This window comes from Dromaius novaehollandiae, chromosome 2 (genome assembly GCF_036370855.1).
Source record: "Dromaius novaehollandiae isolate bDroNov1 chromosome 2, bDroNov1.hap1, whole genome shotgun sequence".
NCBI classification, from domain to species: Eukaryota; Metazoa; Chordata; class Aves; order Casuariiformes; family Dromaiidae; genus Dromaius; species Dromaius novaehollandiae.
In genome coordinates, this window is record NC_088099.1 from 69,555,364 (window position 1) to 69,570,358 (window position 14,995).

At 42.9% G+C, this 14,995-nt stretch overlaps 1 protein-coding gene across 5 annotated transcripts in view; it reads right to left on the reverse strand.

Moving 5' to 3' along the window:
* Positions 1-14,995, reverse strand: part of MOCOS (molybdenum cofactor sulfurase) — a 373,228-nt gene that overhangs the window by 222,204 nt on the left and 136,029 nt on the right. The window contains exon 1 of one of the 5 annotated variants that reach the window (XM_026099875.2): positions 9,395-9,475. The exons of 1 other annotated variant lie outside the window; for it this stretch is intronic. In XM_026099875.2, the coding sequence (XP_025955660.1) occupies positions 9,395-9,464 (70 nt within the window). In that variant the 5' untranslated portion in view covers positions 9,465-9,475. Of the gene's footprint in view, positions 1-5,418; positions 5,507-5,688; positions 5,961-9,394; positions 9,476-14,995 lie in introns of those variants that run through there. 3 more of the 5 variants (XM_026099874.2, XM_064506729.1, XM_064506730.1) reach the window with 3 other exon arrangements.

Consider the following 14,995-nt stretch of genomic DNA (forward strand, 5'->3'; position numbering starts at 1 on the left):
AGGAACAGAGCATCATGGAAGTAGTTGACCCAGCCCTGTCACAGCCAGTCCCTTGCAGCTCCCATAACCGGCAGCTTGGAGAGTCCTCCCAGACTCTACCAAGGAATGAGAAAAGTTGGTCAGGTACGTATGTGTGTGACTGACCAATAATCCCTAAAATGGGAGAAGGCTCAGAGGGCAAGATGCCTCATGAAGTTCAGGAACAGCGTAGGATGCGTCTCCGTAATCCTTGCTGTTGCACAGAGAGCCAACTTTATCTCTACAGAAAATGGGCCGGAGGGTGACCTCTCTTTTAGATAAGTAGTCATAGCCATGAACTGGACCAGGTGTAATGTTTCTTCCTGAGCTGATCAAAAGAATGCGAATGTCTCCCTGAGATTAGCCAGACCAGCATGGGGGAAGTGTATACATGGCTCAGCCCAACACAGAGTATAAAACCTCAGCAACTAACAAAGGAATTTCGAAGAGAGCAACAGGTTTGAGCTGGCTTCAACCCATGTATTCCTTCCCAGCAACTGGGGACACCCAGCATCGTGACAGTGAATGTATCATAGAGACTAATAATGGCAATCGCTTTGGTATTGTGATTGAACTGTGTAAGTGTATACACTTGTATTCTGATTTCAGTATATTGCTGTATCACTCTGCTAAATCAAAAATTCCATGTAACATCAAATATCTTCAAAGTAAACTTTAATATTAAACACTGAGCTCTCCGTGTGTGTGGAATATCTAAAAGAACCTGGTTAGAGAGTACTGGACTCTGCCAAAGTGCCAGCGGGAATCAGCCTGTGTCCTATCTACTGCCCTGCCCTGTGCGTGGGGTAGATCTTTTTTGTTACATTATGTGTATAGCATTTGGCAAAGTCAGTCCACTGACAAAAGTCTCCAAGTTGTAAGGCAAACAAACAGAATCAGCAAAACAGAGGTCAAATGTCATCAATATTTCACAGAACACTTGTTTTTCAGTTTTTCTTTTTTCAAAGGGTATTGAAGACTCCTAAGCATGAATTAGAGGACCATAAGTGCAGGTAACTAATAATTATTGACAAAACGGCCTAGTGAAAGTTTTCATTTGGAAGTCTGTGGATTTTTAAGCTTTTTCATTTAAACATCAAAATGAGAGGTTTAGAAGATTTTTTTCCTGTGTTCAAGATGAGCTAGAGATGAAGTCACTCAGTGAGATTTATTTTCCAGCACAATTAGCAGCTCTTTCAGCTACCCAGAGACTCCTAGTGGGACAACAAATGCAGCCTCATCTTTCCCCCTACACCCTGTTTTGGCTGTCTTCGGGCAGGAGAGGCAAGCACTGGATTAACATTTGTCTGCTGATCTCAGCAAACAAGTGAAACCATTTTACCTTTCAAGGAGGTAGCATCTTTCCCAGGACTGTCGCTGCGTGGCCAGGGCTGGGTGGATGGACTCCACAGAGCTCACAATTAAGTATTGCATGGGATCGTAAATTGCCACATGCTTTGCTCCTGGTTCAGCATAGTGCTTAGAAAACAATGAGTCAAAATAAACAAATCCCCAAAACCAGTTTTTAAATCACGTGTTGAGACTTGAATATTGCTAATTTGTGCTCCAAGAAATTAAAAACAGAAGTTATTACTGAACAGCCACAGTCACTTGGTCTTCACAAAGAAATTAGCAGATTAAAAAGGACAGATTGATCCACAGCTAAAAATTATGAATAATCAGCAAATCAGCAGGAACTAACATAAACACAAGTAGAAGTGGATGACAGCTCCCAAATCAAATAACCAAATGGTCTTTGTCTAAAAAAAATTTCTCTGTAGATGTAAAAAAAAAAAAAAAAAAAAAAAAAAAAAAAAAAAAAAAAAAAAAAAAAAAAAGAAAGAAAAGAAAAGAAATAAATAAAACAAAGTAGGGCTCAGAAGGCTATAAAATTATTCCTAAGAATTAAAAAAATAAACACACAATCCAAAACAAACCCAAACACTAGCCTAGCAGAATTTCTAGTTTGGCAAGGCAACCAGACTGCCATACCAGTAAAGACATTGAGGTCACACCTACCTTTGCAATCAATAGGTGAGAGCAACTTTCCAGGCTCACAGTACACTCATCTTCACAAGCTTGTTAAAACGCCAGCATTGGCTGCCTACAAAATTACTCTGAACTGACACACTAGAATGCATTTCCTACTTCTCAAATTCAGCCAGAACAGAGGATTATCCAAAACCCGTGACAAAACAGATATGCTTTTCTGGTCGCAGAGGACAGAGCTGACACTGCTTCTCCAATGGCCTTTGCTAGCAGATCCACTGAGAACCAACTCCAATGCACTGAGAACTATTTAAGCCATTCTCCTTCCTGGAAGCAAAGTCTCAGTGCAAATAATTACCAGTAATATAATATTTTTGTTTAAGGTCAGATTAAATACCTAAGTATTTCTTAAATGAACAGCAGAATAAGCTCATGTACAGGTGACCAGTTCATGGGACATTACTTGAATATCAAGGAAATGAAGGCCAATTCTATTACTCAAAGCTTGGGGGGGGGGGTTGTTTTTAAACAAGCAAGCTGCATTATTAGCAGTAGTTTTATATAATCACACATATTACAAACTCATACTACTACTCATGAAAATGTGATCTGGCACATGATTACTGCTGAATGTACTTTTACTGATTTGACATTAAATGTGTGACAGGGCACTTCATCTCAAATAAAGACTATCTTCAGATAATCAGCAGCCCTTCAAGAATCTGTGATCACTAATATGCACTCTTTTTTGTTTGGGGGGTTATCCTTTGCTTACCACTCTTGGAAAACTCCCACTGAAATGTACTCAGTCATCTAAGAGGAAAATACTTGAACACAACCAAAATGGCAAAGGTATTTTGGGATTAAAAGCTTCATTGCAAATCACATGTCAGCTCCTTCTTTTATAAAAGCATGATGCAAACTGTAGCTGATATTTTCTTTGCTATGATAAAAATCACAGAAGCATATTCATTCCCATTACTTAACAACAGAACCTATAAACTCCCACTGACTTCCTTACCCACTTCTGAAGGGTAATTTACAGCCCTACTCTGGAGATACGGGTATGCTGCTCACAAGATTAAAGTCAAGGTCACATATTGTGCATCCACTACTGCCTGTAAAACAGGGATCAGTTTCACCAACTCCACATATATTTTTAGAAGGGACTGCTGAAGCCATCAGCTAACAGTCCTTCAGTTACAAAAGCGAAGATAAACTCTGGCTTAAAAGGGAAAATTTAGCACGTCTGTATCAACACTAGCAGACTCCTGCTGATTCAAGGAAGTACAGTAGTTCTTATCCTTTCACAGCATCTGAAAGGGAAATCCTCAACACACTCACGACAAGCCTAACTTTCCTTCTGCTAGAGCCAAGAGTGAAACTCCCAGAGAAACTGACAAGACCACAGTCAGACAACTTGGTTAAAATGGTGGATTTATACTATGGCCAGCAGCAGATGTTCTCTACACACACACATATTATACCTTCTTCTCAACAGACGCATGCAAAACTGCCCATACTAGAGCTCAAACCTGTGGCATAGCACCATACGGTCAGCTGTTCATGATGCTGAAATGTTCTCCTCCTTCCTCAGAGGGCACAATTTGCACAGAGGTCCCTAGTGCACACCACCGAATGCCAGCAATCAACAAGAATGGAATACATTGGCTTCCAAAAATATTATTGTCACATACTGCTTTTAAGAAAACAGTACTTCCAGAATAGGTCATTAGGCTTATTTCATGAATATCTGTAGAGGGATTCCAAATATTCTGTTCACATGGAAAGTGAGCAGCAAAATCCCGATTTTTATGCCTCTTTAATGATCTTTAGGGTATGTCCCAAGTAAACAGGTTGGGCATGACACCACTGTTAACCACCTAAAAATAGAGCTCATGGTCTCTTTTGCCTAGTGTAACTATTTAGAGAACACTTTACTTACTATAAGGGATCAAACTGTAACATCTTTGTGCAGTAGGGAGACACCCAGCAGAGATAAAGCCCATGAATAAGCTACAGGTTCCTTTGAGAATCAGTGTACGATCCAGACTTATCCATACAGCTGACCTGAGGTGACCAAAGGTGCAAATCCCCTACTTCACCCCCCAACATGGATGTCCTGGGGGTTCACTGAAAGTGCTGAGGTGGATAAACACTTGGAAGCCCCATTAATTTCTTGTATATCACTTGAAGAGGGACCCTTTACCCACCCCTGCTGCTGTTATCCTGGGCAATCACTTCCTTCACTGTATTTCAGGAAGGCAACAGAGATCCAGAGCTTCAAAATCCCCCATGGAACGTCTACATCAACCCATGGAGACCTTTAGCCAGCAGCAATACAGATATGTCACTAAATAGGAGGCGGCCAAGGAACAAGCCCAAGCACTGCACTGATCACCCGCACTGCTCCACTGTCAGCCAGGCCCTGGGCTCTCTTCTGGACTGCTCCAACTAGTAAACCTGGAGAGACAGACATAAAGGCAGGGCAACCTGGCCTTACCCACTGGGCCCAGGGGTCTGTCCCTGGCTATCCTTCATTTCGTACTACAGATGTATCTAGAGATACAAGCTCTTGAACCAGAGAGCCCTGTTCTTAATGCAAGGATCCTCAAGAGGACACTATGCACAATGTATAGCAATCAATTAAGGCCAGTGATCTTCCACACAGATGGAACTTCAAGCTTTTAAGAAATAAGTAAGACTATCTATGAGTTGGATAAAGCAGTAAAATTCTGAAGTTGTTTTCTAAAAGAAAACAATGGGTAGAAGCAGTACGCAACCTAGGTCACTGTGCCCTGGCCATCACATGGTTTTGATTAGCTAATGCTATAATAGAGTCTATTTTATACCCCACATTTGTTTTCTTTTCTGGAAATACTCCAAATTCTCTATCACCCATGGCTCACTGTAATAAGCTGCACGACTGAAGTGTAATTCAGTAGCTTACAACAGCCAAAGCTTCTTCAAATAGAGGTAAACTGCTAATGCTCTGTCTTGGCAGTGACCTCCGCTTGGGAGCCCAGACTGATCCATCCAGACAGAATTCACAAGGCACACTTTATTTCCAAACCGGTGAGCCTCCCGAGAAACACACCCAATTTTCAAGAGTTTTCATAAGCTATCTGAAATGTTGTTTAGACATTTAAGCAGTTATAAAGCACGATTTTTTCAGAATCTTGGTCTCTATTTATCATGATCAACTCCTTGTTATCAAACTTTCACCCATGCAACTAAGATGACTAATATCAGGCTTCAAAATGAAGTTCTGGAATCTCAATAACACCAAAAGAAAAACTCTTCAAAAACCTGTTCAAAACCAGCTTTACTCAGTCTTTTGTTTTCTTCTTGAAGCATAACCTGATTTCATTTTTATTAGGAACACCTGCGTGAGAGAAAAGCCACTCTTACCGCATACTTCAAAAATTCAAAGAAATGACCAGAGGCAGCAACAACTCCCGTGAAACTCTCTGTGCAGAAGGAGCTCCGTGACCCAGCAGCAGATAGGACGCGTCCACAGGACGCTGTTACATAAGTATATATAATTCTCCCACACACACACCCCCCCAAGTTATTCTGAAGGCTGAGGCTGCGCAGCAAAGTTGGTGCCCGTCCGCAGCCGCCCCGGCCCCGGCCCCGGCCCCGGCCCCGGCCCCGGCCCTGGCCCGCCGCGCGCGGTACCTCGGAGCCGGGGGAACTCGCGCTCCCGGAGGCGGCGCAGGCCGCCGCCGCCGCCGCCGCCGTAGCCGTAGCCGTAGCCGGCGGGACACACGGCCGGGAAGGCCAGCAGCTCCCCCCAGGGCTGCCCGGCCATGCCGCGGGAGTCGAAGATAAATAAATAAAAAATCAAGGAGGAAAAACTTTTTTGCCTGACGACGCAGCTCCGCCGCAGGCCGATGGGTCCCTCCGCCCGGCCCGGCCCCGAGGGGCGGCGGCGCCGCGTCCGGCGCTTCCGGCAGGACGGGCCCCGCCGCAGCGCCGAGCCCGGCCTGCACCTGCCGCCCGGGCGGGGGAGGGAGGGAGGGAGCGCGGCGGGCAGCAGCCCCGAGGGCCGGGGCGGGCTATCGCCTGTCGAGGTGGCCGAAGAACTGCGGCCGTTCACCTAAAACCTCCGGGCTTACGGGACACGGACACTCGTAGTCAATGGAGGTGATTTTTTTTCGTTTTTCCAAAAAATGAAAGGAAAAAAAATTCTTTTCCTGACAGATTATATAATTTGACAATGGATTTTTCTGTTGGCACCTCTGCACACGCACTCCTATCTGCAGACAGAGTTAAATGGCCCCAAGCCAGTGTTAAAATAACCCCCCCCTGCACGTTGCACCGAAGCTCTGGTATGACGCACTCTGTAGTTAAACGCTTCTGACATCTTATCAGTCGGCCATCAATGAGCGTCAAACTGCCGAGAACAAAGCTACTGCAGATACAAGATAACAAGATACTGGATAAAATCCATGTGAAAAAATTAAAAATAATAAGTAAATTATAATTTTATAATTATAAATAATTATAAAAATAATAAGCCTGGCATGCTAATATGCTTACCACTTAATAAATTTTGCCCACTTCAAGAACACAGCCCTGGCTATGAGGCACTGAGGCATGTTCCTGTAATACTGTGAAAATACGTTTATTTCTGACTCCGCGCCTGTCAATGATTGCAGCAGGTATTCAGCACTTTGTGTCCCGTGCCCGGACTTAGGGCCTTTCTGCAGGACTGGCCTTGCTATCACCAGTACTGTATGTCGCAACACTTAGCTTGCACTTTTTTTCCGATGCAAAAAAAAAAAAGAAAAGCAAGAGCACCCTTATACCATCTATATAATCCACCATTTCATTTTGATGCGACATATCAACGTAATCCAAACACATTCCCATTTAAAATAATACCCCTTAACAACTAATGTACACTACATGAAAATTTTAAATGTCATAAATTGTACATTTACTTCTGCTCCGAGGCCCAAGTATGAAGCAAACTGCTTCCTGCCAAGCGTGACTGTGCTGGTGTGCACGGGAGAGTGGGAGCTGCATGGAAAGGGCACGAACCCGTACGAAACCAGGCTTTATTTGACCTGCTGTTCACGGAAGGCTGAATTTTAAAATACATTCAGAACAATAATTAAGACCTTCTGTCATTTCTTTTGATGAGGCCAAATGGAGGAGGAAAAGAAAAAGAGGAGGAGACAAATGCAGGAATCCACATATGACTTTTCCACTGTAATGACCAATTTAGTTTAAAAAACTGAGTGTATTCAGGAAATAGCAGGAGTTGCACAAGCCTGAAAATGCTCTTAGGTGCAAGGGGCATGTTTTGAGTTTTCCATGTGGAAAATTTGGGTTTACTACTATTAAACTACAAATTACTTTCTGTAACTACTTCAGAAATAGTTCCACATTGTCTGCACATCTCGAAAAACTGTGCCAGCATATTCACCTGTACGTTTGCATCCCAGTCCATAAATGCCACTTGGGATGTAGCCTGCTCTTCCCTGAGACGAATGACTAAGTACCTATACCATAACTTTGTCATAAACTTTACCTAAAAGGAGCTGATACCAAATTACTCAAGAAGACTGTTTTGATGCAATGCTCAACCAGTGCCATAGTCTTGTGTGTACATGTAGCACGTGCAGGATTATCAAAGGAGCCTGGCTGGAAACTGGAATGCCAAAACGGTTTCCTTCGGCCCACGAGGAGGAGAGCTGGGCCTCCCTTCTCTCGCACTTCTGAGAGATGCACTTAACAGATGTGGCACACACCCAAGACACATTTTTGGCCTAGCTGAGGATCTCACCAAACCTCTTAACCATACCTTACTCATATTCTTCCAGGTGAACAAGAGTCCTCTGCAGAAAAAAAGAGAACAGTTTGCCATCAAGTGGAGGAATGTTTTTAGCTGATCCCCAGACACATCACTTTTTGGTTTTGGTAAATACCAAATACGTTTATTATTTTAATAATTTCCACATTGCAATTTAGAAGGCCCTATGCCATCGCAATGACTTGCTATTGCAAATGTATGTTGAAAACACCTGCCATGGATTTTTCCTTCATATTTCTAGTTTCTCATATCAATTTCCAAAGTAATTTATTTATGCTGATTGCTATGTATAGTTCCATCACCATTTTCATGTATTGTTTATTTCAAATTGTTGTTTTCACTTCCTTATTGAACCAAGACTAGTTTTCCCCCTACAAATATCCTTATTCTTGATTGCAGAATGCAGCTTTTTGATTATATAATAAATTCATTTTAAGGAACTCTAATTTCTATTCACAATTTTCTATAAAAAATATTTCCTCCCAAACAACTTCCATCACACTTTTTTTCCCTCAGTTTTGGAAGATTAGCCCATTGAAAGCAACACGCATATAGAAATGGCACTAATTGTGAATGTTCCCTGTTTGCGCATTGCATGTTCAATGTAATCTAGTCAGGATTACTGATTTCTGGGGAACTACACCAGTTTCCACTACAGGGTTTTATTCCTCTTCATCCATTATAGAGGCCAGAGTAAACTTTTCTAACTAACAAGAGGTATTAAACTCACTCTGTGTCAATTTAGAAATTTTCATGTTTGAAAATTAGCATAACTTGTAAAAATGCTAATTTCATTCTACTATGGGCTGCAAAGGCTAGAGATTGCATGGAACTTCCCCATGAAACCATGATTTTTTTGTTCTGTACACTGCAGATTCTTGGTTACAGAGTAACTTTTCCTCTTCTCTGGCTATCAGATGAGACCAGGTGATCACTCCGTGTAAGCACTCTAATTAACTATATACTTTGGTAAGCAGGTATTGCCTGGAGAGTCATGTTCACAAAGCTATAAAATGCTAGGAGGCTGTTAGCAAAAAGGCTGCTACACACATGTGGTGGACATGCAAAGCGCAAGCATATCCCCCTCTTCTCCCCCACCCCTGCGTTTTTTCAGGTTCTTTCCTTAATGAAGGCTCAGAAGCAGAAATAGAGCAACTTAACTTGCTCTTTCCAAGTTTTAGCAGAGTGAAATAATGCCTCCGGGTAGTCTAGTTAGTAAGTTTCTTGCTTTGTAAATGTTAATGTATAATACTGCCATTCCCTGGAAAATGTTACAGAACAAGCAAAAGGATTTTTTTTTTAATCCTTCGGTGCACTGTGACAATGCTTTTTTTTCCCCCTCTAGCAACTGTTCAAGCACCATCAGATGCAAGAAGAAATAGCCTCCAAACAGACATTTCGCAAACAATTCAGATTCCAAAAAATGATATGCTTCTCTCCCTGTAAAGGGGTTGTGCTGTACTGTTGCAGCTTTACATAAGAACAGTGGGACTGCAGTATTCACTGGCTCTTCAGGGGCTATTTCAGGCTGCAAATAATAAACCGCCATCATCATGCAGTTACCTGATGGCAGGCAGTGGAGAAGACAGGAGGTGTTCAGTGGAAGGACGAGACACAGCGGGGACAAGCTCATACAAGGGAAGTTCCAACTAGAAGTAAATAAAAAACATTTTCCATGAGGGGTCAAACCCTGGAGCAGGTTACCCAGAGAGGCTGCAGAGTCTCCGTCCTCGGAGAGATTCAAGACCCACCTGGACGCAGCCCTGAGCCACCTGCTCCACTGGGACGTGCTTTGCACAGGAGATCAGACTGGACACCTCTACGGGTCCCTTCCAACCTTCGCCACACTGTAATAGTGCATTTCAATAATCAGCCAAATATTGCCAAGTAATTAACATTTGACTGTTAGCATCAGCTCCCAGATAATTTGGCAAACAAGAAAAGGTTGTCTTGGAGCATGGATTACATAAGCTTTCTCTGTCCCCTCCAAGCCCTCTTTTCTGACTGCATTTTTAAAATGTCCCATCTGTACACAAACCAAATGAGCAGTGCTGTGTGCTGTACACCTGCAGGGTCTCCACCAACTGCAAATACGCACGAAATGCAGCCTCGCCTTTCTGGTAAAAGAAAAAAGTAAGACCGCCATCTTTCTGGCTTACTAGAGCAAGCAACGGGTCCTTAATAGTGCCTAAATAATTTAAGAAACACAGCGTCATGGAATAGCTGAGGTAGGAAGAAACCTCTGGAGATCATCTAGTCCAGCCCCCCTGCTCCACTTATTTGTGTTTACTCTCTGTCATGCCACGAGTCTTCAGGAACTGACACGTTTTACAATGATGACAACATATATACAAAAACGCAGCACATCACATTAAATGCAAACAACATAAACTTCCAGTTCTGGCCTGTCGCGCCTTGCTGACTTTACCACTGTGCGCCCGTCCTGAGACTCGTCTTGCAGCCCCCCCCGTTGACAGGGCTTTACTGGCAAGGCTAGTGCCACGTAGCCAGGCTGACGCTGCAGAAAGCCTCCAGCTCATGCTCTGTCTCTGCCACTGGTTTACTGTGTAAGTGGAAGAGATTAGCCCTTTCATGTCGCAGTCTTAGGTATAAATTAATGAAACCTTTCAGTCGGAGCTTATAGCCATGACGGGTCATCACGTTAAATGGGTAAGCGTTCTGGAATTATGTAACACGAAGCATACATAATATTAAGAACCAACATAATGTGGTATAAATGAACACTGCAGGAAAGATCTTGGGATGGAGAGGTTTTGCTCTTGGGAAGATTTCTTTTTAATCAGTCAGATTCTGCTTTATTCCTCCACTAACACCAAAAGCACTAGTGGAAATGAATGCCGCAGCCATTTAATGATTGCACAGAGCTCAGCACAGACACAACCTTTGTGATTGTATTTTAAGAAAGACATTACAAGCTTGCTACAGCCCAGTTCACACTTGCAACATATTTGGATATGACGTAACCTTTCTCATGCATCCATTATACACAAAAACAATTTTCAGCCTGCTGTATTCTTTTTCATATTGTGTCCTGAAACAATCCAATAAAGACCATTTTGCCCATTACAGAGACATCCTGATGCATGTACATGCTGCTCAGTCTCTGACCAGTTAACTGACTGAACTGAAAAATGGATGATGTCAGAAACCGATACAGTAGTTATTTATTGACGATAAGGAAGCCGGATTTCTCTAATCTACCACATATTTATAATTAGCTACGAGAAATCCATTTTCTCTATAGCCCTTCAAGCCTGCCAGGTATAAAAAGCTGACAGAGCATCTAGGACAGAAGTCAAGATTCCAACTTCTGGTTTATACCTCTGCTGTAGCAGGTTACAAAATTAAAAAGAGAGAGAGAGAGAGAGAGAGAGAGAGAGAGAGAGAGAAACATAATTAACTGCAAATTGCACACAAGGAAGAAACCCCAGTTATTGTTTCATGGACATCTGATGTTCTCCTGTGCACATGGACTATTGACCATAGTAATAAAAATGGTCACCTTTCTCCTCAGAATTAGGGCTGATTATTATGAAGTCTTTAGATCACTAGTCTGTGGCAGTCTTCCACCCATAACAAAAAAATAATGCTTTACATACACAAACCCTCAGCAATTAGACTCCAGTCACAGAAGCAGCAAATACGAAAATAGGGTGTTGGTGGCAGAGGTGAGTGATTCAAAGCACAAGGTGTTTCAGCACTCAGAGGAAAAAGCACTGCTCTGAAGCAAGTCAGCAGGAGTGTTGCCATTGGCTTCAGTGGGACGTGGAATTTGCTCCTAAATAACTTATTAGCAGAAGAGACATATTGCTTCATTCCCCCTTCTCCCGAGGGGGGCATGATTTCCAAGCAAACCCAGATCAGCAGATTGAGCAAAGACCCTGGCTGGGAGAGCAGGAAGGAGGCCTGGACAGAAACACGGCTCTGACCAAACCATCTGTGCACCAGCCTTGCAGCCCCATGGGACCGGGTCGCCTGCCCCATGCCCTCTCTGCCCTCCCCACTTGCACTATTACTGGCAGTTTCTTTATAGCTTTGTGCTACGTGTGCTACCATCTCCCCCCACTTGCTGCTTTTCAGCACATCTTCTCTTTTACTTGTCTTCAAGTTTGGCTAATGCTCTCCTGTCGATGGCAGACCCACATGCCTCAAAAAAAACCACAGCTATCACAGGACTGGAAAAGAATCCCTCAGTTGCACTGCTGGTGTGGTCTGGCCCATTTCCACACTCTTTTCTACTCTTATCGAATACAGTTGCTCATCATTTGACACCACCAGCCCCTGTTCCAAGCCAAACCTTTGTCCCCACGTAGTGAGCACCTGACAGCATCTAACAGGTTTAGGCCATAAGCACCAAGACTTAGTAAAAGTATTTAATTCCTGCAACTGTTGCTATAAAACTTTATGTTCTAAGGGTTTACCAGTTATTAAAAAATGATTTATTACAGCAGCATGACAAAGCTTTCTGTTGCTAACTAGAAGCCAGAAGTTCAAAGGAAGACTTGATCACATAAGCCTTTGCTTTCTGTGGTGGACACATGAGTGAACTTTTGCCTTAAACATTTCTCGGTACATAAGGTGCAAGCAAACCATAACCCCGAACAAGCCATCTGTCCCCAGCGGAAACAGGACTAAGCTGCTGCGACCCCCGAAATGGTCTCCCTGCGACCACCTGGGACACACCGAGCCTGCACTGAACCAGACCACGATCGGGCAGAGACTTTGGGACCTGGACTGTAAATCATTGCTGCTTAGCACAACTTCTATAAAACTTGCTTAGCATGAGTAGCTGAATTTGCTGAAGCCTTAGGCCGCACTCCCTAGTTCAGTGAGAAAGGGCCCAGAGCTGGTGCAGACTGGAATGATAAGGGCGTTACCAGCAGTTTGCATTCCTGTGCACTGCTGAAACAGTGTTAATTGCTGGAGTTACCACCTCTTTGTCAGGACCTCGATAGACGATGGCGGGACCCGAGGAATGAAGACACACCTGTTAGCAGAAACCACAACAGTAAACAGCCTGCCTAGGGACAGTGATGAGACCCAATGAGGAGCAGGAGACCCCAGACCTAAAAATTACTATTGATCTGAACTACCACGTGAGTGGTGGGAAACTTAATTTGAAAAAGCTATAATTGCCCAGGGATTTCTTTGTTTGGCGTCCCTCTTCGGAGGCACCCAACTCGAGCTGTAATTACTGCACGCATGTCATTACAATTTATTTATTTAATTTGCCTTGATTTGGCTCCGAACTTTTCAGTGGGAACCTAGGGTTGGACCCTGCTCGAGTTGTAGTTACCGCACGCGCATCGCTAAAACTTACACCCAGGGTGAAGAGGACCCACCCACCACCAAACGGGACCACCCCCCCCCCCCCGCCACTGCCAAGACTCCCAAAGGAAGAGGACCAACGGGACGCTGCTGGATCCACGGGTGGTGATATCTTTCTCTCTCCCTCTCTCTCTCCTTCTCTCTTTTTCTCTCTCTTTTGTTGAATGTTGGTAAGATCTGTTCAAAATGTGTGGCACGGGACTTGTCTAGCTAGTTGAAGTAACCGCCACTGAATTATCCTATTTGACCACATGCTTTATCTTTGTGTTAATAAATCATAAACTGGTTGGCTGGTGTCGTTTCACCTTAATTCAGTCCAAGGGCATCACGAACTTGGTCGCTGGTCCCAAGGGGAGGGAGGTCGTCCTAAACGACTCCTTTCGGGCTGGGACACTTTCAAGCGGCCGATTGTATTGCAAATATGACACAGGTACACGTTTGACAGTTGTTAGCCCGGCTCTCATTAAGTCATTCTACCCCAGCAGCCTAATGGCTAAAGCAGATTTCAGTGGAAAAACGTTTGCATGCGCCCCTTGTCACCCTGAGAGTCAGCTGAGGTCACTGGCTGCAGATGTGAGGCAATCACAGAAGTAAACACAAAAACAAAAGTTACTGTAACCAGAGGGACCAAACCCAACATGTTTGAAGAACCTCATCCCCGTAAAGAGACCAGAAGTGAATGCAGCTTGGGATGCAGGTTTTACCACTCGTCCACCTGTCCGGATGTGGTGGTTTCATCATGAGACACTAGTTGCAAATCAGCACTGCACACAAAGAGAAATCAACAGGAATGAACTAGCAAAGGCTAGTTTTAAAAATACAGCTTTCATATATGCATGTAAATGCATGCAGCATGCTAATGCTTTCTAGTTTTAATATAATGCATCCAGAAAATATACACTTTCCATCTCTGACAGCATGTTCGGGCTACAAGTGTCACAAAGATATTTCACACTGAATTATTAATGTGGATTGAAAAGTCGTAATCTTGCCAGTTGAGGCTTAGTGATACCAACTTTAAATGGCAAACAGCTTTCTACAGTTACAAAATGCAAAATATTTCATATATCTCACACAAAAATGCAGAGAAGATTTCTGTATGGCATGAGAGATACAACACATCCAGGTATTGGTATGGTTGTTTATAGCCACGGAGCTTACAGTTTAGACATATGTTGTTACATGCTGCTAAAAAACATTCCCAGCACTTAAATTTTAACAGACTGGCAACTTTGTCAAAAATTAAATTCTCTATTTCTTTGAAATAGTTTTGCGAACTTAAATATGTGCTAAACATGCAATCATGTTTTTCAAACCACTTTCCATTCTTTCCATTCTTTTCCATCACCATTTGATTGCTCAGCTTGAATAATTCAAAATCTTTTGTGCGAACTAAGAACAATGTGAAAAAACTATATGATGAGCTACTGTTACCAGTTGATCTTCCTTGTTTTCAATACATTCCTCTGAATTATTTTTTATTATTTTTAAGCTACTAACTGTGTCTATGTTAGATGATATATTTGACATCTCTCTACAAACACAGAGTTAAAAGATATTTGATGCTGTTGGCTTTAGTTTTGCCAGTTCTGGTAGCACTCTGAGGTATTGTGAAAAGTGATTTTTATGAGATGTTTTCCATATACAAAATCTTCCACATAGCAACATATGTTTTGAACGCAAGAGTTTTCACACTGAAGACATCTTGACCCTTGATCTCTGAAGTGTAAATGGGCAGAGAAGAAAACCGAGATCAGTTTTGTTAACTTAAAATAATCCTGGTTTTACTTAGCTTTGACATTCCTCTCTGTGCTT